The 25,195-nt window shown below is 39.9% G+C and overlaps 1 protein-coding gene across 1 annotated transcript in view; it reads right to left on the bottom strand.

Moving 5' to 3' along the window:
• SCN11A (sodium voltage-gated channel alpha subunit 11) overlaps positions 1-25,195 on the bottom strand; it is a 90,137-nt gene that overhangs the window by 33,749 nt on the left and 31,193 nt on the right. The window contains exons 10-16 of the mRNA XM_078073458.1: positions 24,794-24,991; positions 23,783-23,956; positions 19,216-19,345; positions 17,931-18,169; positions 14,109-14,294; positions 11,718-12,086; positions 9,615-10,004 (exon numbers count right to left, since the gene is read on the bottom strand). Coding sequence (XP_077929584.1) covers positions 9,615-10,004; positions 11,718-12,086; positions 14,109-14,294; positions 17,931-18,169; positions 19,216-19,345; positions 23,783-23,956; positions 24,794-24,991 — 1,686 coding nt within the window. The remainder of the gene's footprint in view (positions 1-9,614; positions 10,005-11,717; positions 12,087-14,108; positions 14,295-17,930; positions 18,170-19,215; positions 19,346-23,782; positions 23,957-24,793; positions 24,992-25,195) is intronic.

Here is a 25,195-nt window from a genome sequence, read left to right as displayed (position 1 = left end):
TTAGCTGAGGGTTTCATCCTAAAATCTATGTGAGTGTTCCTGTGACTCTGACACTATAAGGTCATAATTTAAGAACACTTCTCCCATTTGAACACATGCATTGATATATTACAAACACAGACAAACACACACACACACAAGAAACAAGTAAATATAGCTGTGGACCAGACACAGAACAGAAATATGAAGTAGTGACAATTTAAAGCATGTAGCAGGTAATGATGACTAAAAATGCCCCATGTGAGGAAGGGAAACAGCTATGTTCAAGGCTTGAAACTATGGACTGGGCTGAAGTTCTTGCACTTAAGAGAGAAAGCCAAAACAAGTTGTGGCCAATGTTTGGAATTATAATTATACACAGCTGCATGGAGGCAGGAGGAAGTACAGCCTCAGAAATAGGATCTGAGTAAAGGTACCCACTGGATCTGAAATACACCTAGTATCACTATTAAACAAGAATCCTAAATTGTCAATGTAAAACTTGGTTCTGTAGTGGCTGCCCTAGGAAGGTCTATTAAAGACATCATAGAATCTAGACTGCAAAGAGAGTGACAGATCTTCTCACTAAAGAGAAATTTAAACTAACACTCCAAAATATAGGAGGAGACAAACAAAATCAGTAGCCCTAAAAATTAACTACTAGGAGGTGAATTTACTTGAGAAAGAAAAATGAAATTAGTATAATAATCTGAAAGTGCCGTTAAAATGAATAAGTTTAGGATTTAATGAAAAAGATATATAGAATTTCACTTCCTGGAGGGCAACTTAAAGGAAGCTCCATGGACATGATCTCCAGAGAAATAAGCATAAGTGGTGAAAAATATTTTTAAAAAATCATTTAAAGTCTCTGGAAATTGTCCTAAGGCATACAGCAAATGAAGAAATGTATTCAAAAAAAATCTGGAAGCCCTACTCTAGGCAGCTGTGATCAAGAAGATGGGGCTCCCTTTACCCTCAGCCCCCAATCAAGAGATATGTATCTTATGATATGTACATATGTACATATGTATCAGGAGGTGTAAATCACCAACTTTTCTTGTCCTCTCCAACTCTAAGTTGAAGAGGCTACATTCCTCATGAATATGGCCAAGAAATTGGGTTCTGTTTTTCCATCCAGCCTCTACTCATAGGACAGAGACTCTATTCCAGATTCAGCAGCTTGAGAATACTGGGGTCTTGACCACCCTCACCCCAGCTAGTTTATAAGGAAGAGGTTCCATGCAGAAAGAAGGAAGCTGAGAAGATGAGAGGCTACTGCCCCTACAAGTACTTGAATCAGTAGCTAAGAGATTTTGCCTATGGTAGAAGGCATTCCATAAGAAACAAGAACTCTGAAGCTCTCCCCAAAAGAACTGACTTTATCTGGAACAATGTGTGTGGGGGGCGGGGAGGGGGCTCAAGCCTAAGGGTATTCTTGAAAACAATGGAGACTTTGATGGTAAGCAAATAAGAAAAGACTAGTAGCTCTTCTTCATTAAAAGCAACAAATTAAACCACAGGTCAGCAAGTTCACTACAGAGAACCATGGAAAGAGACAGCTAAGAAGAATCTCCCTGGGGTCAGAACAAATCTCAGAGACTGGCCTTATAAGTATCCCTCCCTGAAATTAATTAGATCAGACTGTGGAGGAATTAATGCCCTGTGGTATTGTCAAAGACAATAGAGCAATTAGCCAGCAATTAGTTCAGCCCCAAATCTGGGTGTGATACCAAATAAAGCAGACAGATTAACAGAGAGAGCATGGAAAGATAGTCAAAGAGAGCCCTGCTAAAGTAACTGTGATCCTGCAGTGACTGTCTGCAAACCCAAGGGTGTGCCCTCTGAGGAGTGACACCAAAGACTTCACCTTTGTGTGTGTATGGTGAGGGGAGGTAGGGGAATAGACTTCACTAGAATAGTCTAGCCAAGTCACCAAACAAGCCCCAGAGAGGAGAAAAGGGAATCAGTTCCAGATCTGCTACAATATATTACTTAAAATGCCCAATTTTAAACAAAAATGATAAAACATGGGAAAAACCCAGGGAAGTATGACCCACACATAGGAAGAAAGCAGGCAACATAAACTGCCTGTGAGAGGCCTGGATGCCAGAGTTAAGAAACAATGCAAAGCAGTCATTATAAATATGTTCAAAGAATTAAAAAATATATTTAATAAATAAAGGATGCTATGATAACAATGTATAATCAAATACAGAGTATCAGTGTAGAGATAGAAGTTATTTAAAAAACAAATAAAAATTCTAGAGTTGAAATGTGTGATAATTGAAATGAAAAATTCACTAGGTGGAGCAACAACATATCTGAACTGGCAGAAGAAATAATCAGTGAACTTGAAGAGGGATCAGGAAAGATTATGCAATCCAAAGAGCACAGGAAAGAAGGAAGAATGAAAACTTAAAGGAAGCTCAAAGGAATGTAGAACACCATGAAGCATATCAACCAGAAAGAAAAGAGAAAGGAGAGCAGAGTAATGGCTGAAAACTTCCCAATTTTGACTGAAAGTATTAATCCACACCTCTAAGAAGCTCATAAAACTCAAAGTAGGATAAACACAAAGGGATCCAAACCTAGATATATCATAGTAAAAATGCTGAAAGCCAAAGACAGAGGAAATATTGAAAGTAACAAGAACAAAGTTGCTCATTGCATACAAGGGGATCCCAAGAAAATTAATAGCTGACTTCTTCTTCTTCTTCTTCTTTTTTTGTAGGCTCTGTGCCCAATGTGGGACTTGAACTCATGACCCTGAGATTACAAACCACGTACTCTACCAACTGAGCCAGTCAGGTACCCCAACAATGGAGACTAGAAAGCAGTGGAATGAGATACCATGAGTGCTGAAATTAAAAAACAAATGTGAACCAAGATTTTATTATCCAGCAAAACTATTTTTCAAAAATGAAGGTGAAATAAAATTGCACATAAACAAAAACGGAAAATCCTTTGCTAGCTGACCCACCTTACAAAAAATACTGAAGAAGATCCTTCAGGCTGAAAGTAAGTGATCCTAAATAGTAATAAAAGTCCACACAAAAGAGCAAAGAGCACAGGTAAAGGTAAGTCTGTAATTATAAAAGATGAGAAAAATTCATATTTATTTTCCTTTCTTCTCTAAAGCTGACTTCAAAAGAAGTTGTCTAAAACAGTTTAAAATTAATGTATTACTGGACATGTAACATATAAAAATAAAATATATGTGGTAATAACAGCACCAAAGAGGTGAATGGGAGCAAAGTTGTAGTAAGGAAATGACACCTGAAGATACCTCAGATTCACAGAAACAAATGAAGAAAGCTGGAAATGGTAAATAAGAAGATTAATAAAATAAACTCTATAAATATATACTTTCTTTCTTTTCTAAGCTTCATTAGTAAACATATAATTATATGAAGCAATGATAAAAATGTATTGTTGGCTTCTTAACATATATGGATATAATACGTATAATAAAGAATAGTACAAAAATGTGGTAGAGGGAATAGAGCTATACATGAGTAATGTTTCTATATCTCACTAGAATTACGTTAACTTACCAGACATCAATTCTGGTAAGTTAGATGTATGTGGCAGCCCCTAGAGCAATTAATAAGAAAATAACTAAAAAAATATTGTGAAAAATCATTAAAGGAATTAAGATGTTACATTAGAAAATATTCAAATAATGCAAAGTAAGGCAATAAAAGAAGAAAAGAGGAATAAAAACAAAAAGTAAAATACTAGAAATAGATAAACTAGATCAATAATAATATTAAAAGTGAATGGGTTAAACAATCTAACAAAAAGGCAGAAACTGTCAGGCTGGATAAGAAAACAGGATCCAATTATGTACTGTCTATAGGAAACACATTTTAGATTCAAAGATACAAACAGTTTGAAAGTAAAAGAATGGAAGAAGCTATCATACAAGCAGAAACCATAAGAAAGCTGGAGTGACTATATTAATGTCAGAAAAAATAGACTTTGTGTTTTCTTCTTTGTTTTTTTTGTTTTTTAGAGAGAGAGAGAGCACACGAGTGCAGGAATCTTAAGCAGGCTCCATGCCCAGGGCAGATCCTGAGACAGGGCTCAATCTCATGACCCAGAGGTCATGACCTGAGCCGAAATCAAGAGTTGGATGCTTAACCAACTGAGCCACCCAGATGTCCCAGACAAAATAGACTTTGAAACAAAAAAATGTACTAGAAATAAAGAGGGACATTTCACAATGACAAAAACATCATATATCAGAAAGATAACATTTATAAACATATATGCACATAACATAAGAGCCACAAAATATATGAAGCAAAAACTGACAGAATTGAAAGGAGAAATAGACAATTCAACAATAATAGTTGGAGGCTTCAATAATGCATTTTCAAAAATGAATGTAACAACTAAGTAGAAGATACAAATAGAAGGCTTGAACATTATCTATCAATTAAACTAAAAGACACCTACAGAACCCTCAACTCCAAACAGCAGAATACACATACATGGATTGAAACTGTACAAAGTGTGTTGTCTGATCATAATAAAATAAAATTAGAAGTACAAAAAGATATTTGAAGAACTCACAAATAGGTGGAAATTAAACAAAACATTCTTAAATGACCAACAAGTCAAAGAATAAATCACAAAAGAAATTAGAAAAGACTTTAAGATAAATGGAAATAAAAATACAATATGCCAAAATTTGTTGGAGGCATGTAGATAAAGTAGTACTTAGAGGGAAATTTATAGCTATAAATATCTACAATAAAAAAAAGTCTCAAATCAATAACCTAACCTTCCATGTTAAGGCACTAGGAGAGGAAGAGAAAATGAAACTCAGAACAAGCAGAAATAAGGATACAGTAAGTATATGAGCAGAGATTAATAAAATAATAGGATCAACAAAATCAAAAGCCGATTATTTTAAAAGAGCAACAAAATTGACAAAACTTTAACAGGACTGACCAAGAGAAAATGAAAGATCAAATTACTAAAATCAGGAAAGAGGGAATATTGCTATCAATCTTGCAGAAAATCAAAAGAATTCTAAAGAAATACTATGAACAACTGTATGTCAACAAATTAGACAGCTTCAGTAAAATGGACCTATTCCTAGAAATACAAAAACTGCCAAAACAGACTCAAGAAGAAAGAGAAAATCCGAATAGCCCTGTAATCCCTATAACAAGTAAACAGATTGAATTTGTAATTTAAAAACTTCCCACGGAAACTTCCAGTTTCTGGTCTGACATGTAAGAAGCCTGGAGGTCTCCACTCCATCCCAACATGTACAAAGCTAAACAAACTGGAAAACCAATAACTCTTCTTAGAGCCATAAGAGAAGTGAGGTCCAGGGCAAACTGCTGCCCCTCCAAGTTGGAGAGAAAGACAGGCTGATACAGAGAATTACAACTTAGCAAAGCAGAAACCCAGGAGCAAAAACCTCTGTGGGAACCAATTCCAGAGTAAGGAAACCTGAACTATAATTGACAAACTCCTGGAGGCTCAGTGTGGACAAGTCTAAGAGATAAAAGCTTGGGGGGACCCAGTCAACAGGGGCCCCCACACTTTTGTGAGTTTTACCTCTTGGAGTTTTACCAGGTTCTCACCATGAGTATGGGAGGAAAATCCCCACTTTCTTACCATTTTGAAACATGCACACACATTCTGTTCTTCACAAGGCCTTCTCTCAAGAGAAACTAATTAACCAGAGCCTAACCTGGTGGGGTTTTATCAGGACCTGACTGACCTGTGGGGTGGGAAATACCCAATTCTAGCCAGCTCTAGATTTCTACCTGGAGGGAGGCAGATCTCCAACTCCAGTTCACACTAGCCATACTGACAAGCACTGTTCACACTCCAGAAGCACAGGCTCACTAAAAACCTGAGACCTACTCATAGGACCACAGGGCTTCTTCATTCCCCTCACACCTCACCAACACATTAATAAAGACCTATTTAGAGCATTTCCATCTACCCAGTACATCATGTCTGACTCTAAAGAAAAAATTAGAAGGCATACTAAAAGGCAAAAAATATAGTTTGAAGAGACAGAGCAAGCGTCAGAACCACATTGAATACGATAAAAGTTGTTGAAAATGTCAGACCAGGAATTTAAAATAACTATGATTAAAATACTCATGGCTCTGGGGCGCCTGGGTGGCTCAGTCGTTAAGCATCTGCCTTCGGCTCAGGTCATGATCCAGGGTCCTGTGACTGAGCCCCGCATCAGGCTCCCTGCTCTGCAGGAAGACTGCTTCTCCCTCTCCCAATCCCCCGCTTGTATTCCCTCTCTCGCTGTGTCTCTCTCTCTGTGTCAAATAAATAAATAAAATCTTAAAAAAAAAAAAAAATTCATGGCTCTAATGGATAAAGTAGACAGCATGTGAGAACACAAAGGCAATGTGAGCAGAGAGATAGAAATTCTAAGAAAGGACAAAAAAATGCTAGAGATCTAACACATTGTAACAGAAATGAAGAATGCCATTGATGGGCTTATTAGTAGACAGGAAAGAATCTCTGCTTGAGGCTATCTCAATAGAAACCTCCAAAACTGAAAACAAAGAGAAAAAAGTATGGATAAAAAGAAACAGAATAGAATACTCAAGACCTGGAATACCAGAAGGAGAAGAGAAAAAAGAACTGAACAAATATTTGAAACAATAATTACTGAGAATTTTCCATACAATATTTTAGGTCAATCATAATTGATAATATTTGGATGGACCCTGAGGACATTGTGGTCAAGTGAAACAAGTCAGAGAAAGACAAATACAGTGTGATATACTTATGTGTGAAATCTGAAAAAGCCAAATTTGCAGGGACAGAGAGTAGAATGGTAGTTAACAGGGGCTGGGGGGTGGGGGGAGTAGGGAGATGTTGGTCAAAAAGTACAAACTTTCAGTAAGAAGAGTAAATTCATAGGATATAATGTACAGCATTGTGATATAGCTAATAATACTGTGTTATATAGTTGAAAGTTGCTAAGAGAGTAAACCTTAAATATTCTTACCACAATGAAGAAATAATTATGTGACATGCTGGAGGTGTTAGCTAATGCTATGGTGGTAATCATATTGTAATATATAAAAATATCAAATCAACGCGTTGTATACCTTAAACTTATACAATGTTATATGTCAATTATATCTCATAAAGCTAGGGATAAAAAAATAGAAATAGAAGAGGAGGAATGCTCCACTCATTTAATGAGGCCCATATTAACCTGATACCAAAACAAGGCAGACACATTATAAGGGAAAAACCTAGGGGTGCGAAATCTTTAATGAAATATTAGCAAGTTGGATCCAAATATATATAAAAGGATAATATACCATGACCAAATAGGGATAATCCAAGGAATGCATAAGTGATTTAACATTCAAAATAAATGATATGATTATCCCAATAAATTTAGGAGATGCATTTCAGAAAAATCAATATATATTCATAATTTAGAAGAAAAATAAAACGTCCTGGGGTGCCTGGGTGGCTCAGTCGTTAAGCGTCTGCCTCCGCCTCAGGTCATGATCCCAGGGTCCTGGGATGGAGTCCCACATCGGGCTCCCTGCTCCATGGGAAGCCTGCTTCTCCCTCTCCCATTCCCCCTGCTTGTGTTCCCTCTCTCGCTGTCTCTCTCTCTGTCAAATAATATAATCTTAAAAAAAAAATTATTAAAAAAAAAATATAAAAAAAAAGAAAAAGAAACTTCCTAGCAAACTGGGAATAAAGGGAACTTCCTCAACTAAGTTCTTACTTAATGGGGAAAGGTTTTATGTTTCCTCCTAAGATAAAGAGCAAGGCAAGGAATACACTCTCATGATTCCTATTCAACATTATATGAAAGGTCCTAACCAATGTAAGAAAAAAAAAAAACCCATACAAATTTAAAAAAAAAAGCTGTTTTTATTTACAGATGAAATAATTACGTGTGTAGAAAATTCTAAGGAATCTACAAAAAAGCTATTGGAATTAATAAGTCGGTTTACCAACATTGCAGGATACAAAGTCAAAATACAAAAGCCCATTCATTTCTATGTACTAATAATGAACATTTGGAAACTGAAAATTTAAAAATTACATTTACAATACCATAAAAATATTAACTTCTTAGGGATAAATGTAACCAAATATGTCAACATTTATACACTGAAAACTACAAAACACTGCTAAGAAAAATTAAAGAAGATCTAAATAGGTGGAGAAAAATACGTGTTTATGAATCAGAAGACTCAATGTTGTGAAGATACCAATTATTTACAAAATTGTCAGTGCAACATGAAACAAAATCCTAACAATCTTTTTTATGGAAAGGAACACACTGATTCTAAAATGCATAAAGAAATGTAAAGGGCCTAAAATAGCCAAAACAAGTTTGATAAAGAACAAAATTATACAACATGCTTTCAAAACTTATTATAAAGCTACAGTAATCAAGACAGTGTGGTATTGGTATAAAATAGATATACAGATCAATGAAACAGAATTAAGAATCCAGAAAAAGTCCCGATAGATAGATAGATGATAGAAAGATGATAGATAGATAGATATAGATGATAGATATAGATAAATAATATAGATAGATATAGATATAGCTAATTTGATTCTGACAAAGATATCAAGTTGATTCAGTGGCATAAGAACAGTCTTTTCAATATATAATACTAGAATCACTTAGCTATATATACAAGGGAAAAAATGACACAACTCATTGAATTAAATTGAAATGGATCATGGACTTGATCCTGAGAGGTAAACCTATAAAATTCTCAGAGAAAACCTTTGCAGTTTTGGATTATACAAAGATTTCTTAGAATGGAAACAAAACACATGAACCATAGGAATAATACTGATAAATTATACTTCACCAAAATTAAAAAGTTCTGCTCGTTAAGATACCATTAAGAAAGTAAAAGATAAGCCACAGTTAGAAAATATGTGCAGTGCACATACCAAAGGACATGTATCAAAATATGTAGTAAACTCTTACACCTCAATCATAAGAAATCTCTCAATAAAAATGGGCAATGGACCAAGGAAGATACATTAGGCAACATCATTATTTATCAGTGAAATAAAACTTGAAACCACAACAAGGCACCACCACAAACCCATTAGAATGATTAAAATTATTGCTGGGGGAATGCAATATGTTACAACCATTGTAGAAAACGCAGGAGTATACAGACAGAATGAAGTCTGTAGTTGTTAATTTGGGGTGTCTATCACACCGCCACTCCCTGACAGCCCTCACCTCCCACCACTCCTCATCCACTGGTCCCTTCAGAGCTGAGTTTGTTCCCATCACTGTCTCCTTTTCTGTGCTGCTCCGTTCACTTTCCTCGCCTTTCAGCTAGTCTAAACTTTATACTTCTTCTAGGGCTCAAAGTCACTTGATTCCCCTGTTGCCCCAGCCCACTCTGATCTCGCTCCCCTCTGAACTCCTCTGCCTCTCCCACCTCCATATGTGCAGGACCATGATTAGAACCAGCACTGGGAGATGCACGTGAGTACTGAAGGGCAGCCTCCACATTTTATACCCTTATTTTCCCTGCGTGGTGCTCAGAACAGGGCAGGCAGCCAGTATCTCGTGGTAGCTCTAGCTTCGTATGACCTCCATGTCTATGTATGAACCTTCATACCTGTTTTCCAGCCTCAGGTTGTGTGACACGCTGTGCATTATTTTCACCAGGAGATTCAAAACCATCCTCTTCCTCTGCAAGTGGGGCCAACCAAGTCCGGTCATGCTGCTCCCTCATCTCTGGGCCCTTTTTCATCTCTGTGACCAGTGGAATGATGTCTTTGCTTTTGGCAGCAGGGCCTCCTGTCACCCCTTTTTGCCTTGGTAAGTTTTGACTCCTGCACCACTTGTGACAAAAATGCTGAAGAGTATGTATTACAAAGCAAAAAGCCCGGCGGAACCGATCCAGGGCTAACTGGACTTTGGTTTTTTTGGACTCTCCATCCAAGTTTCCATCTCTCTCCTCATTGCTAAAGGAATTGAGCAGCAAGGCAATGAAGAGGTTGAGTACCTGGGGTGGGGTGGAGGGGGAACACACAAGGAGAATGGAAAGTTTAGCAGAGGGAAAGATACAGTAGGTTTCCAGAACAAATTTTCCCCAAGACCCAAAACTAAGTCACATGAGATACTATGTCCTTCGGTCTCCTCAGAAAGTTCATTTATAAAATGAATAAAAGGAGACAAGATCGAGGAAGGCAGCAAGATAAGATGAAAGAAAAACTGAAGTGAAAGAGTGCCAAGAGCCAAGACCAGTTTGTCTACATACAAGCAACACATGTTGTAAACTCTGGCCAGGGTAAAACAGAACTGTGTGACCACTGGCAAAATAAAAAATGTGTATTCCTTAAGGATCAGTTGAATAGTGAGCTTGGCTTTGCTGGAATGGGATATGGGTCTGATGTCTAATACTGCCATGGAGTCCTCCCCTCTTGGCACAGTTTGAGAGATGATGTGCTTTGTGCAGGCTCTTTAGGTGCTATTGCCCGAACCACAACAAAATATTGGAGCTGAACTGGAGGGGTTTGGATAGAATCTGCAGCTCTTCTGTTGAAGCATGGATCACTTTAAATTCAGATCATCTCATCAGCTTCCTACTTGGGTTTTTTTGCTTACATTTACACACCCTCCAATTCATCATCTTCATCTCTTCAAACTCCTTTGTTTGTGGCTGTCACCAGCTCAAAAATATACAGCTTCGGAGAGGAGTGTCTTATGAGTGTGAATGGGTCTAGTCACTCTCCCACAGCTTCACCACAAGAATTCCAGCTGTGGACCTCTGCTCAAGCTTTCCTCTGTTTGCCAAGTCCTCCTTGCCTCTTTAGTGCCCTTCTCAAGTACTGTATCTTCCACGCATCCTTTGTTAACATTTTCTTCCCACTCCCATTGGTTATATTCTGCTCTTCTGAACTTTTGTACCACTTACTATCTATCTAACATTGCTGATCAGGCACATAGGATAAAGCCATTGTGTGCATGTGGATGGTTCAGTATATTTGCACGATAGCCCCAACTTGATTCTTAAGACCTTGTGCTCAGGTATCCTGTGTGTCTTCTGTCTTTTCATACCCTTACTGGGTACCCAATTAGCTAATAATATCTATGTTTCCAGCTGCAAGTGACAGACTCAAAGCAACTTACACAATAAGAAAATGTAACTTAAGAAGTTTGAAAATAAAACAGAAGGACCAATTATGACATGAAGATTGGTCTGTTCCCCCTTTTTCCTCTACCTTCCTCAGTGCTGGCTTTGTCTTAGGCTAGTTCTTCTCATGCTTGCATAATGTTTGCAGTTCTACCAGGAATCATGGTCATAAAAAGGCCCAGAGAAAATAAAAGGACCATTTTTTTTTTAGCTCATCCCTTCTTTTCTCTTTTAAGAACAAGAAACCTTCTCACTAGATGCCCCTTTACAACTTACTGACCAAATTAAGTCACAAACCCCTACCTCAACCATTCACCAACAAAGAGAATACAATTATCTTAGAATAATCACCTGGTATAAAATAGATATTGGGTCATCAGTTAATATGAGCACTATGTGACAAGGATGTTTTGTTTCATGCTTTTTATAATTCCCTCAAGTCAAATTCAAATGCAGATTTTTAATATCATAAAACATTAAATGTATATTATATTTAGAATAATAATTACCAGTGAAGTGTTGCAAAAGAAGCTAATACATTTGTGCAGTCCATATATTTAAAAAAAAATCTAAGACACTCACCACAAGTTTTCCTATCACCATGATTGACAGAAAGACGACAATGCACAGTGCTTGATTTGTTTCTTGCATACATTCCCACATGTTTTCAATCCATTCCCCACAGAGGATGCGGAATACCACCAGAAAGGAATGGTAGAAATCCCCCATGTGCCACCGTCGTAAACATGGGGCTGTAGGGCCACAGGATGTTTTATTGCTCTTTATAGAATTGAATTTAGAGCCAAAGACCTGCATGCCAACCACTGAGAAAATAAAGACCACAATAGCCAGGACCACGGTCAGGTTTCCCAGGGCTCCAACGGAGTGGCCAATTATTTTTATCAGTGTGTTTAAAGTTGGCCAGGATTTGGCTAACTTGAAGACTCTCAGCTGTAAAAACAGACAATAAGCAAAAGTGGAAGAAAAGCCAGTTAAAGACAAATTCCATCTGCTCAGCTATATAGTAAATGACATGCTCCCAAACCACAGCATTTATGATTTTCAAAAATCTTTTCAAAGTCAAATCCATCCTAAACATAGTCATCAACTCCCTGGCCCATGATAATAACTATATCTACTTTTTTGTTTTAAAAATGGAAATATTTTGTTCTAATTTTTGTTAAATGATAAAGACTTTGGAATCATGATGATGGAATTAAGCATACATGTTTATTGCATAAAGTGAATGTTTTGGAATCCTATATAATATACCAAGGGTCAAAAAACTATGGCCCAAGGGCCAAATCCAGCCCATTGCCTGTTTTTGTATGTCCTGAGGTGTAAGAATGTTTTACATTTTTAAATGGTTGAAAAATAATCGAAAGAAGGGTATTTCATCACACGTGAAAATTGTATGAAGTTCAAATTTTTGCATCCGTAAATAAAGTTCTATTGGAACACAGCCACACCCATTTGTTCTCAAATGTCTATGGCTACTTCCGTGCTACAACAGCAGAGTTAAGTGATTTCAACAGAGACCATACAGCTTGTAAGACTGCAAATATTTATCATCTGACCTTTTATAGAAAAAAATTGCTAACTCCTGCATTATATAATTCAGGTCACAAGTTTGAATCTGAACTTTCTAACAATGATAAGAGGAATATAGTGTTTTATACCCAGGAGAGAAAAAGCAATCAGCTACTCAAAACACACACACATACTTTCTTCAAAAAGAAGTTTTTTCCATGGAATTTTACAGACCCTATGTGAGACAGCACAACAACTAGTTTCATAGGTTATTTCTTATATTAGCTTCCAGCGTAAACCAATGGTTTCACTCCAAAGTACAATGGTGTTAAGTATCAACTCTTTGGGGGAAATACTGCAGGTCAGTAAGACTTATGGCCCAAGAGAAGGAACGGCACTGTGTCCTCAGAAGTGAGCTTGGGGCACCTCAGGGAGAAATCACGGTTCTGTTACACACAGACAAGGCCACAGAGTTCCTCCCCTCAGAGCATGGCTGCAAGAAGCCTAAACAATCATGAGGCAAATGTAATTTTGCTCACCTGAGCGCCAATGAAACTTTAGGAGAGCAACGTAATAATGTCTGACTTTGAGCAGCGTGATTGCCTAACATATCCCAAGTATAAAATGTATGTTTAGGTAACTGAAACAAATGTTTTACTCTGTAGTCTTAGAAATCTTATCCCTGCCAAAAGAAAAAGTAAATCTCTGAAAGGACACCAAAGGTCATCTTTTATGGCTTCCCAATCCCCCTGTCGGATGTGGTTTCTCTGTAGCTTTCTATCTATACCTCTCATGGGGTTTGTCACACACTCTACTTTGCCTCATTTCTGGCCCTGTCTTGTCTCATCTCTAGATGGCAAACTCCTTGAAGATAGTACTTTCCTCGTCTTTGAGTGCTCCTTCAGGTCAGATCCTCTCAAGTGCCTCTGCAAAGGTCACCAGAATGCCTCCATGGTCAGTGGGTGGAGGGCAAAGACGACAGGACAGGAATGCGGCACTGGAAGCAGTGAGGAGGAACCTATTGAGACAGCACCTGCCAGCAGTGCCCGGGCCCCTCCCGGACTCTGCAGTCTTCACCCCCTTGGCAAGCCCAGATGTGAGGGTGCCTGGCTCAGAGCTCAGGGGTGAGTGATGGGGAAGAGATCATGGGAGGGGGCTACACTAAGCAAGGAGAAGAATCCTGACACCAGAAGATACCATGTTGAGTCAGGTTGCCTAAGGGGTCATCTTGGGATGGGGGAGGCAGGGGTTCAGCTGGGAGGAGACCTCCTGGGACTCCCAAGAGTATGCAAAACCTGGGTGGGAGGAGGAGTGCAGTTTTGATTCTCAGATTAAGGTAAGATGAATTAAAGTTTGATGCAAAATAGCCACTGAACTCAGTCAAGACTCTTGTCAATCCTGACAGCTAAGGTATTCAGTAAAATAAAACAGTAAGTGCCTTACCACTCTTAAGGGACGGAAAAACAGCAGGCTTTTTTTTCTCCCTGCAACTGTACTGTTCATCACATCTGCAAAACTCAGAAGAGCAACAATGCTGTCAAAAATGTTCCAGCCTCGGCGAAAGTAGTTGTAGGGATCAAGTGCAATAATTTTTAGGCACATTTCTGCCATGAAAATGCCAGCAAAAACCTACAGTGAGACAGGGAAGAATGAGGAAAGGAAGCTACTCCTCCTTGAAGATACACTTCTAAGAATGGTCCAAGGGAATTGCAGAGGTTACAAAGAAATAAAATGCATTTTTATTTACTTTGCTGCTCTCCCCCCTCCCCATCATAGTGCCCATTACAGTATTACCAAGCTCACAGACATCAGGGTGGAGAATAAATATTATTTCCCAAGGCACAATTGGCTTCTTGATAGAGGGCAGAGTGATAGAAAGTGTCAAGCAATTCTTCCTCTAAGTTCCCTTTAAAATGCCAATAAACATTCCCAAATGAGGGGAGGGGCAGGATATATAACAGCTCTGAAAACTGACGATAAATATCCTCCATAAAGCAGAATCAGAAGGAGTTCACCTAACCACTCAATCTCAACACCTTGATCAGAAAAAAAAAACAAAAAAAAAAAAACAAAACATTTAAAGGGGGCCCAGAGCAAAGAATTGAAAAACACTGCTAGGAACAGGAAAACATCTTTAAGCAACTCAATATATAGGCTTACCCTACATGATGAAAATCTTGGGATAAACCCTAGGTTGGTTATGGTTGAAAGGAGGGTTAGTGAGTTGGAATATAATCCTAAATCCTGTAATTCACCCACAGAATGCAGGGTTCATTATTCCAGAACGAAATACCAAAGAATTAAAGGGAAGGGCAAGAGTTAAGAAAGTGCTAAACTATGTGATTTCCATGGGCACAAATAAGTGGTTTTGTTTTTAAAACTTAGATAAACACAGGCTTAAAAACATTGCACAATGTTGAATAAGTGGTAGCCAAATTCAAAACTAAATCTATCATCTACATCTTTGTAGAAGATAAAACAAAGCATTTCTTCATAGCAAATAGCACATTCTGACACAGACACAACTAAATAGATATGAGAAAACAATAGTATGAAAATAATAAGGTAATACAAAAAGGTTGTCAGTAATAAGACTCTCCTCTATAGTTCTGGAAAAGAAAAACAACTCAGAAATGATTTTTAAATCTCCATAATAAAAAAAAAATCTCCTTATTAAAAGTAACAGATGATCCATTTTTACAAATAATTTGATGACTTACTATTTATTTTAAAAATCCCTAAAATAAAGTGACACAAGTTAAAAAAGGATAGGCAAAGACAAATCCAAGATAGACAAAAAGAAAAGAAATCAAGGTGGCAAAGAAAACCCAAAGCTTGTATCTGTCTTTTCCCTTTAAATATTGCTATCTACCTCTGCCCAGAGCCACGACCAGTGCCTAAAAGCACGCAGTGTTACCTATTGTAGTTAATTGTGCTGGACTGGTCCCTGTCCCCTTTTGAGCTCCTCCTCCGCCTCCTGTCTCCTTCAGGCCTTAGGTGTCTAGCCTTACAGCAAAACCCTACATGTCTTGGAACCATTGGTTTGCCATCCAATTCAACCGCTATTCATGGCTTCTTGGGAGCTCAATGTACTCCCCTGATTCAAGCAATACCAAAGCCTAGAGAGTTCATTTCCAAGTCCAGTCCCACAGAACTGCACAGGCCAGTTGAATCCTGGTCCACCTGTCAGAGGAGGCAGGTTTAGATGTGTTCTTTGGTACTCAAGGCTCCAAAGCCTCCCTCCACCACTGCTATGGGGGTACAGTAGATGAGGTGGCTACCACCTTTGTATTATGTGTTAATTTATTTTTTTAAAGATTTTACTTATTTATTTGAGAGAGAGAGAGAATGAGCTGGAGGAGGGGCAGAGTGAGACGGAGAAGCAGACTCCCCACTGAGCAGGGAGCCCCATGTGGGGCTCTATCCCAGGACTCTGGGATCACGACCTGAGCCGAAGGCAGCCGCTTAACCAACTGAGCCACCCAGGCGTCCCAAGGTATTGTGTGTTTAGGGAATGGGGTACATGGAATGGAAGCACAGGCTACAAGGCCAGTTCTGCCTGTTTCTCATCAGTTTTCAGGGGCTGGGGTACAGCTGCTGCCTGTGAACTCAGACACCAACAATGTCCCTGTGCCTCCTTCTGTACCACTTCTGGGGAGAGTGAAGAAGAATGTCACTTAATTATCCAGCTTCTGACTGCAAAATGCAGCTTCACCTCAACACCCAGAACAACTAGTCAGTGGGAAATCTGAGAGGGTGGCTTTTGTCATTTCCCACTGCTGGATCAGCAAATGAAGGGACGGACAGACCACTTTTGCAAACTGGGAAGCCCTGCCTAGGAGCATGACTCTGGGTTCTTTGGGTATTCTCTGGAACTTATCTAATAACTCCATCTACCAGGAGGTGCTGAAAGATGGGTCTGCTGACTCTGCTGAGGCAGGAACCTGCAGGCACAGCTTTCTGTCTTCAAGGGACAACACTGTCAACCCATTTCTGGGATACATCATCAGGAGACAGCTGAATACCATGGCCTGGAGCCCAGAAGATACCAGCCTGTTAGAAGGTACCATGTGTGTTAGGTTCATCATGCAGCATGAAATATAATCTGATCCACACACACCTACAGAGCACTTCTTCCCAAGGGCAGTTTGGGGAAAGAAACTTAAATGCAAACTGTCTGTAAGGAGAACCACTCTGGCCTTGCACTGTGGTCCCGCTGTATCCCTGTACCTCCTGAGAGGGACATGGAACTGAGGGTAACCTCAACCTGATGCATAGAAGCAGCTCTGTGAACCAGTTTCTGATTCAATAAGTATAGTGGATTCTGATCAGTGTAAAATAATTAATTAAAAAATACATGCATATACATTGACTAGAGATCCTCTGCAATGCTAAAAATGATCATCTTTGCTAATAGGACCATAGGAAATGAGTTCTTCTTTGTATTTCCCTTCTTTGTACTTTTCCTTATTTTTAAAATTAAAAAAAGCATGTATTGCTTCTTAAGTTGGAAAAATAAAATAAAACTTTAAGAATAAATGGTTAGATATTCTGGTAAGATTAACTCATTGGCTAATTAAGGTAGAACATTCAGTGGGTAATTTTTTGTTATTTCTGATATTTGGGAGACTAATTAATCCTTGGAGGGGGGAAATGCCTTCTCCAGGAACAATAAATAGAACAGCTCATGGGAAGTCTGCTCTCCTATCTAAGTTTTCCCAATTTAACTGGGACTAGATCCATCCAATGAGAAACATACTGAAGCAGGCTGAAGTCTGGAGGCCCCACTACCACTCCATAAGCTCTGCACAACTCCTCCTGGGAAAGTACGCCTCCCACAGCTGCCAGGCCCTGACCCATCTTTCCAGGGGGAATAACAGCTAGTAATAGCAGTCACATTATTTTGTGACAAATGATGTCATCCATATCACCAGGGACCATGGGACACATTACCAGGGTCTCTGGATATGGTTAACGTTTTCTTGATCATCCCAAATGGCTGAACTTTTAAGATGTCTGCTGGCTTCCTGCTTCCCACTGGATGACTAAAGAGATGCCTTAGCATACCAGAGAGCCCACACAGGGCCCATGGAAAATTACTGAACTGGGTAAAAACAAAATCCTAACAGTCATCTTCTCCCTCAACTCTACTTAATGGGACCAAAGACCTAGGCTAGGTTAGGCCATTCACAACATGTTTAGACTTTGAAAGAATTATAATTCACAGTTTGAAATATTTTTATATTTTAAAAAGCCTAAAGTTACCAAATTCCCTATATGCAACATAGAATCAAAACTCCGGCGCATGTTGTAATGATCCATGGCCAAGAAGATAGTGTTGACGATGATACAGATGGTGATGGCCAGCTCAGTAAATGGGTCAGTCATCACGGTTCTCAGGGCCTTCTTAATGCACACCCATTGGGGGCTACAGTTCCACACGAGGTATTTGGATGCCAGGTTTCCCCCACATGGGAGGCAAGGCTCCTGTGATTTTTCTTGTTCTGGAGAAGGAGAATGTGAAAGAGCAGTGAGTAGTTAGCTCTGAATCCATCTGACTGCTATTGGCCTGAGTGCATTCCTTCCTCCCACTTCCCTAGGGTCTCCTATGAACAACCTGATCAGCCAAGAAGGGCACTGATGGGTGTAGCTGGAAAGGTTTCCCATATGCAACTTCCATGTGGTATAGCCATGTACATCTAGTCTTTATACTTGTATTTAGCATCTGGGAGCTGGGCTGCATGGCTAGCGATACAGATATGGAAGCCAATACTGGATGTGAACCCATGAGAGAGAGAAATATAAGCTCAAGTTATGTTCATTCAAGGCAGACCATGGTGACAGCTGTAACAGAGGCACATAGAGCTACCAGGGCTCAAGGGAAGGAGAGGTATTCAGGCAGGGGCATCTACATGCATTGAAAGAAAATGTCCTCTCCAGCTGGTTGAGTTCAGGCCATAAGGCTGCTGGACCCCTGATTTCCCTGGCACCATTTCAGGGACTCATGCCAGCCAAATGAGTTGATACAACAGGCTCAAAAGTGTTAAGGATCAATCTGACCCCACCCTTGTAAGGACTTGAGTCCTGCCTTTGAACCCAAACCCTTAGTTGGGTCCTGGTTACCTGCTGTTAATAAGGTCCATCAGATGGTTCCAGCCTATCTACATAGATCTTCCATCGTCCATGCCAGATTCCTAACTCTAACCTCAAATACAACTGTCAACTACTGGAAACTTCTGTGTCTTCTCTTCTTTGGTCACTATCATTGTCATTGCAACCTCATGTGACTGCCTGGCCTGATTGGGAGGTCCTGTCTGTACTCTTGGTCCCAAGTCCCATCACAAGGCTAGCCAGTTCACACCACTACCCAAGGGCCAACTCAGGGTGGGCCCACTTCTTCCGAGTCACTTAGCTCACATGCTCCAATGAGGCACAAGAAGTGACTCTGCAAGAAATACAGGGGGCTTCAGAGGGCTTCTGGGGGAGGAGAGGAGAATGGAGGGACATCACTGCAGTTCGGCTCTCCCTGGGGCTGGGAGGCAGAGCTTACCCTGCACGGTGATGGTGAGGATGCTGACAGCGCTCAGGGCCCTCTGTCTTTGGAAGGGGTCCCTGTGCTCATCGAAGTAATCCACTGACAGATTCTGGGATAGTCGTTTGGTTTGCTCTAGGATGTGTGGCTGTAAGAGAAGGCAGGCATGACAGACCTTCAAAGCAAAGAGGCTGCCTCTCCTCAAAACTTCACAAGCTACTTTGTTTCAATGCCACATGCCTCAGAGACACTTCATATCTTATATAGGTCCACTCACTCCCATTTCATGGCACACTGAAGGTTCAGTTTTTGTATTTCATATTTAGTAGATAAGTGCAATATAGTTTGACCATTCATATTTCTTATGCATGCACATTTCCAGGGTCCCAGCTACAGAAAATTTTCTTTCTCTGTGATTTATTCATTGTCAACAAAGAGCAAGCAAAATTTTATAAAAACGAATGAGCAACAGTTCAGGGTACAAAAGCAATAAAAAATTGAATTTAGAAACAATGTTTTTGAGTGGCAGAAGTGGGGGATACATTTAGAAGGGTGGATTGGGGCCAGATGGTGAAGTGCCCTGAATGGCTGCCTAAATTGATTTAAAAACAGTCAGTAACTTAAAAAGAACAGCCAAAATACATACAACAACTTCTATATACTAAACCTCAAGCACTCCTTCAGGCTGTGTCCAGGAGCTTGACTCTCACTTTACCTCCAATTCTACAGTCTCTGGAGGTGAAAAGACATAAATCTCCAGATACCTAGAAAACTACCCATAATGACTTATTTCCCCAAAGTTCTGACCAACCAGGGCCCCAGAGGGCACTATCCCTTGTGATAAGCTATTTTAAAGGCAATCTATAGTCTTTCTATAGCTAGTTCTCTTTCGGTTTAGGGAAAAGACTTCTTATTAGCTGTCTGTTCTTGGTCTATTGTTTTGTGAAATGAGGAAAAACCCTCAAAATATTAAAAAATACTTGCAGTCTCTTCAATATGCTATCACCTGACATTAAAGAAGTCTCTAAACCAAGAGATCTGTCCCTGTCATTCCATCAGAGAGCTGCTCACAGCAGTGAATGAGGTTTGTCCACCTACTTCTGCAAAGACTCCCAGACCCCCTTTCCCCACCCCACCCTCAGGTGTGCACAGCCCCCTTCTGACCACTTCACCTCTTCCTTCCATCTCAGGAAAGTGGCTCTAGCCATTATTCCATGGTCTGTATCTTCAACATTTTCCTCTCCTTTGAAGTTTCTCTCCACAATTAAAACATGTTTGAACATACCCCACCTCACTGATTAAAAAAAAGGGGGGGCTTTTTTCCTACCGCACATCTCCCCATAGCTTCATTTCTGCATATCCTATGGCCTACTCAATATCCCTGCTAGGATGCCCCACAGGCATTTCAAACTTGCCACGTTCAAAACTGAACTTTCCTTCTTCCCCACCCACAGGACATGTTCCTTTCCTGTCTCAGTAAACTGCCCTCTATCAAGTTGGCTACCCAAGCCATCAACCGGGCATCTTCCCCACCCTGTACATCTAGTCGACTGCTGAATCTTATCTTCTGGAGATCACTGCACCCTGTTATTCTCTCTTCATCCTCCCGCCCTAACCACAGTTTAAGCCCCTGTCGCCTCTTGGATTACTGCCACAGCTTCTTTTTTTTTTTTTTTTTTTGGTTTTCATGTAGAAAGCATATTTATTTATTTAATTATGTTCATTTAGCCAATATATAGTACATCTTTAGTTTTTGATGTAGTGTTCAACAATTCATTATTTGCATATAACACCCAGTGCTCATCACATGTGCCCTCCTTAATACCCATCACCCAGTTACCCCATCCCCCCAGCCCCCTCCCTTCTGTAACCCTCAGTTTGGTTCCTGAAGTCTCTCATGGTTTGTCTCCCTCTCTGATTTCTTCCCATTCAGTTTTCCTTCCCTTCCGCTATGGTCCTCCATGCTATTCCTTATGTTCCACATATGATGAAACCATATGATAACTGCCTTTCTCTGATTGACTTATTTCACTTAGCATAATCCCCTCCAGTTCCATCCATGTCAATGCAAATTGTAGGTATTTATCCCTTCTGATGGCTGAGTAGTATTCCATTGTATATATGGACCACGTCTTCTTTATCCATTCATCTGTTGAAGGGCATCTCGGCTCCTTCCACAGTTTGGATATTGTGGACATTGCTGCTATGAACATTGGGGTGCAGGTGCCCCTTCTTTTCACTACATCTGTGTCTTTGGGGTAAATTCCCAGTAGTGCAATTGTTGGGTAGTAGGGTAGTTCTATTTTTAACATCTTGAGGAACCTAAATACTGTTTTCCAGAGTGGCTGTACCAGCTTGCATTCCCACCAACAGTGTAAAGAGGGTTCCTCTTTCTCCACATCCTCGCCAACATCTGTCATTTCCTGATTTGTTAATTTTAGCCATTCTGACTGGTGTGAGGTGGTATCTCATTGTGGTTTTGATTTGAATTTCCATGATGGCTAGTGATGTTAAACGTTAGTCATTTGCATGTCTTTTTTGGAGAAATGTCTGTTCATGTCTTCTGCCCATTTCTTGATTGGATGATGATGATGATGATGATGATGATGATTTTGGGTATTGAGTTTGAGAAATTCTTTTTTTTTCCAGAATATTTCTTTTATTTATTTACTTTTTATTTATTTATTTATTTTTAATTTTATTATGTTATGTTAGTCACCATACAATACATCATTGGTTTTTGATGTGGTGATCCACGATCCATTGTTTTCGTATAACACTCAGTGCTCCATGCAGTACGTGCCCTCCTTAATACCCATCACCGGGCTAACCAATACCCCCTCCCCCCTCCCCTCTAAAACCCTGTTTGTTTCTCAGAGTCCATAGTCTCTCACACCCAAAAAACAAATAATCAAGTCAAAAAGTGGGCAGAAGATATGAAAAGACACTTCTCTGAAGAAGATATACAAATGGCTAACAGACACATGAAAAAATGTTCATCATCCTTAGCCATCAGGGAAATCCAAATCAAAACCACACTGAATCATGGAACACTATATCTAAAACTAATGATGTAATGTATGGGGATTAACACAACAATAAAAAAATTTAAAAAAAAAAAAACCTCTTTATGCTGAAGTTAAATAATGCTGGATAAGAACTTGGGTCTACAGAAAGGAATAAAGAGCTCCAGAACTGATAAATATTAAAGTTATTTTTCTCAATTTTGAATTTTTTAAATGTTAATTGACCATTTAAAGCAAAGATGTAATAACATATTATGAGGTCTATATCATATGTATAAATAAAATGTATGACTTGGGGAAAAAAAAAAAAAAAAAAACCACACTGAGATACCATCTTACACCAGTTAGAATGGCAAAAATGGACAGGGAAAGAAACTGCCACAGCTTCTTAACTGGTTGCCTCCAATTCTGTCCTACTCCCGTCCCGTCTCTTCAATGCATCTAGGATTTCAAAACTGTCAATCTGGTTGTCACTCTTTTGCTTAAAACCTTTCAAAACTGCTTGGCCCTTGCTCTCTGAGTAAAGGGTGAACCCCTGAGCTGGCTTCAAGGCCTTTTGTGATGACCCCATCTTACTGCTATAGTCTCTCACCACCCACCCTCCAGCTTCATCACATACACACATGTGCGTGTGCACCCACACTCCCAAGTGTTCCACTGGATCATGTTCTCCTGCTCTCCTTTGCCTCCAGGCCTTTGTATGTGCTGTTCCCTCTACCTGTGGTACTCCATTCACTTTTTACCAAAGGATGAAACATTAATTCATCCTCTCGGCACAGACACTGCTTCCAATCCATGGCTCTTTTCCCACTCCCACAAGTCTGGGTTGGTTGTCTGAAGCAGATGCTGCTGTTGGCTGAATCTGTATGTCCCTGGGTCCTACCTGAGGCTTTCCCTGCTGACTTGATCACCCTCTTCCCTAATGCATGCCAAGTCAAAAACCCATGAAAATGATTATGTCTGGAACCCAGCAGTCTGGAACCAATGATGGACCAAAGTTGGTGTATAAATACTCTAGTGCCCTCACTCCATGGAGATTAAACTCCAACCATCAGTGGTCACAGGCTTGATAATGAACCTTAATTGGCCACCTGCTCTTCCATGTATCGATTCTTCCCTCTCCTCTTGGTGCTTCCTGGGATCACTTCCTGAATAATCTACTTGTGCTCTAATGTCTCCGTGTTTCCTTTGGAGGGAACCCCCACTAAGACACTGCCTCTCCTCTGCTCTCCCATAGCGATCATCATGTCAGTAATCACATTGAACAGTAACTGCCTCCTTGTCAGTGTGTCTTCATCATTAGTTGTCTGTTTCATACATCTCATGTATCCCCAGTAGCTACCCCAGTGCCAAGCAGATAGTAAACATGGTCAACACCTCAAATAGATGCTTGTAAATAAATGGGTCATTGACTAGATACATGGATGTGGGGAAGTAGGCACAAATGGATAAATGGATAAATGAGTAAATGAATGAATGAATCCTTTCAATTAGACTGACAACTTGACCTGTTCCCCTAAAAGTACTATAGTATCATTAATTTCTGGGCCAAGACTTGCCTTTTTTGTGGAATCTTCATCAGAATCTGATCCTGGAGGCTGGTCTTTCCCAGAGTCTCTCAAAAAAAAGGACTTTCTTTTCCTTTTACCAAAAAGCTTTCTCTTCTTTGGGGAAAAAGATGATGCTTCAAGGGAATTAAGTGAACTTCTGTCAATTCCCATGGCAACCAGAGCCTTAGAAAGTGAACAAAAGCAATTAATAAACAGATTATACCTCCCCATAAAATGCTGCAAATGACCCAAACTTCGCAAGTGTTCTCTCCTCTCTTCTGGAAGCATCATACCATTTAGATTGTTCATCATGTACTTGGAATACACTAGCTTTGTTATTATTTATCAGAGGCACATATCCTATTTGTTTACCCACAGAAATTGCAGCCTCAAAGGCAAGTTAACTCTTTCATATCTCTATCACTAACTCTGAGCACAGAGTCCAGTATGTGCTAGGCACTCAATAAATATTCGTGCCTGATGATGCAGGTATTAAGCAGGATGGGCTCCCCACTGACGAGTATCTGTGGAGGATGAGAAAGAACATGTTCCTGAAATCTTAGAATGGGAAAATGATACCAAGGAAACAATGAGAATGGGCTATAAATATGACAGGAATTTCAAGAAGGGAGAGGTGATCTCAGCTATTGTCTTTAATGGTAGAACACCATTACTGCTTTCCCAAACCCTGCCAAGCAAAGGCCCTGAACACATACATCTCCAGATTCCCATAAGAAATCCTGGAGCAGAGCCTTAGTTTACATATATGTACATTTTATCCTCTAGCCAGCAGTCTGGGGTCTGTCCTAGAAGGCCCAGATTTCAGAAAATCTAGGGTTCCTGGTTCTTAAGAGCTCTGTGCCTGGACTTCATAGTGAGAGACAGCAGCAGAGCCAGTGTTCACAGGGCTTCAGTTCCCAGAAAAGCACCAGTAGAGAAAGCTCTGAGACCAGGTCTCATGGCCTCTGCAGTACGCCCTCACCCAAGCAGACCCCACTATCTGACACTGCATGCCCTTACCTCCTTCTCCTCCTTCAGCAGCCGCTGGGCTTCCTGGAACAACTTCTCCTTGGCCTCTGTCTCAGCAGCTACATTTCTGTTCTGTTCCTCATAAGCCATGGTGACAACAGCCAGGGTTAAGTTAATCAGGTAGAAAGAGCCCAGGAAGATGACCACCACAAAGAAGAAAACTGAGTAGAGCCCTGAGGCACGCAAGGTCTGCAAAGGACAGAGCACACACTTGCCTCTAAAACCTTTTTCTACAGAGGGGGGACCGTCACCTCAAGCAGACATGATACAGTAGCAATCAGTCCTCCTCCTCGTCTATAGCCTCCCATCACCCAGGGACTCTTGATGCCCATCAGTGAGCAGATGCCATCCTTATATTCCCACTTAAGACATGGTACTTTGTTATGACTTTCT

Source organism: Halichoerus grypus, chromosome 1 (genome assembly GCF_964656455.1).
Source record: "Halichoerus grypus chromosome 1, mHalGry1.hap1.1, whole genome shotgun sequence".
In the NCBI taxonomy this organism is placed as follows: Eukaryota; Metazoa; Chordata; class Mammalia; order Carnivora; family Phocidae; genus Halichoerus; species Halichoerus grypus.
This window is presented reverse-complemented; position numbering and strand designations above follow the sequence as displayed.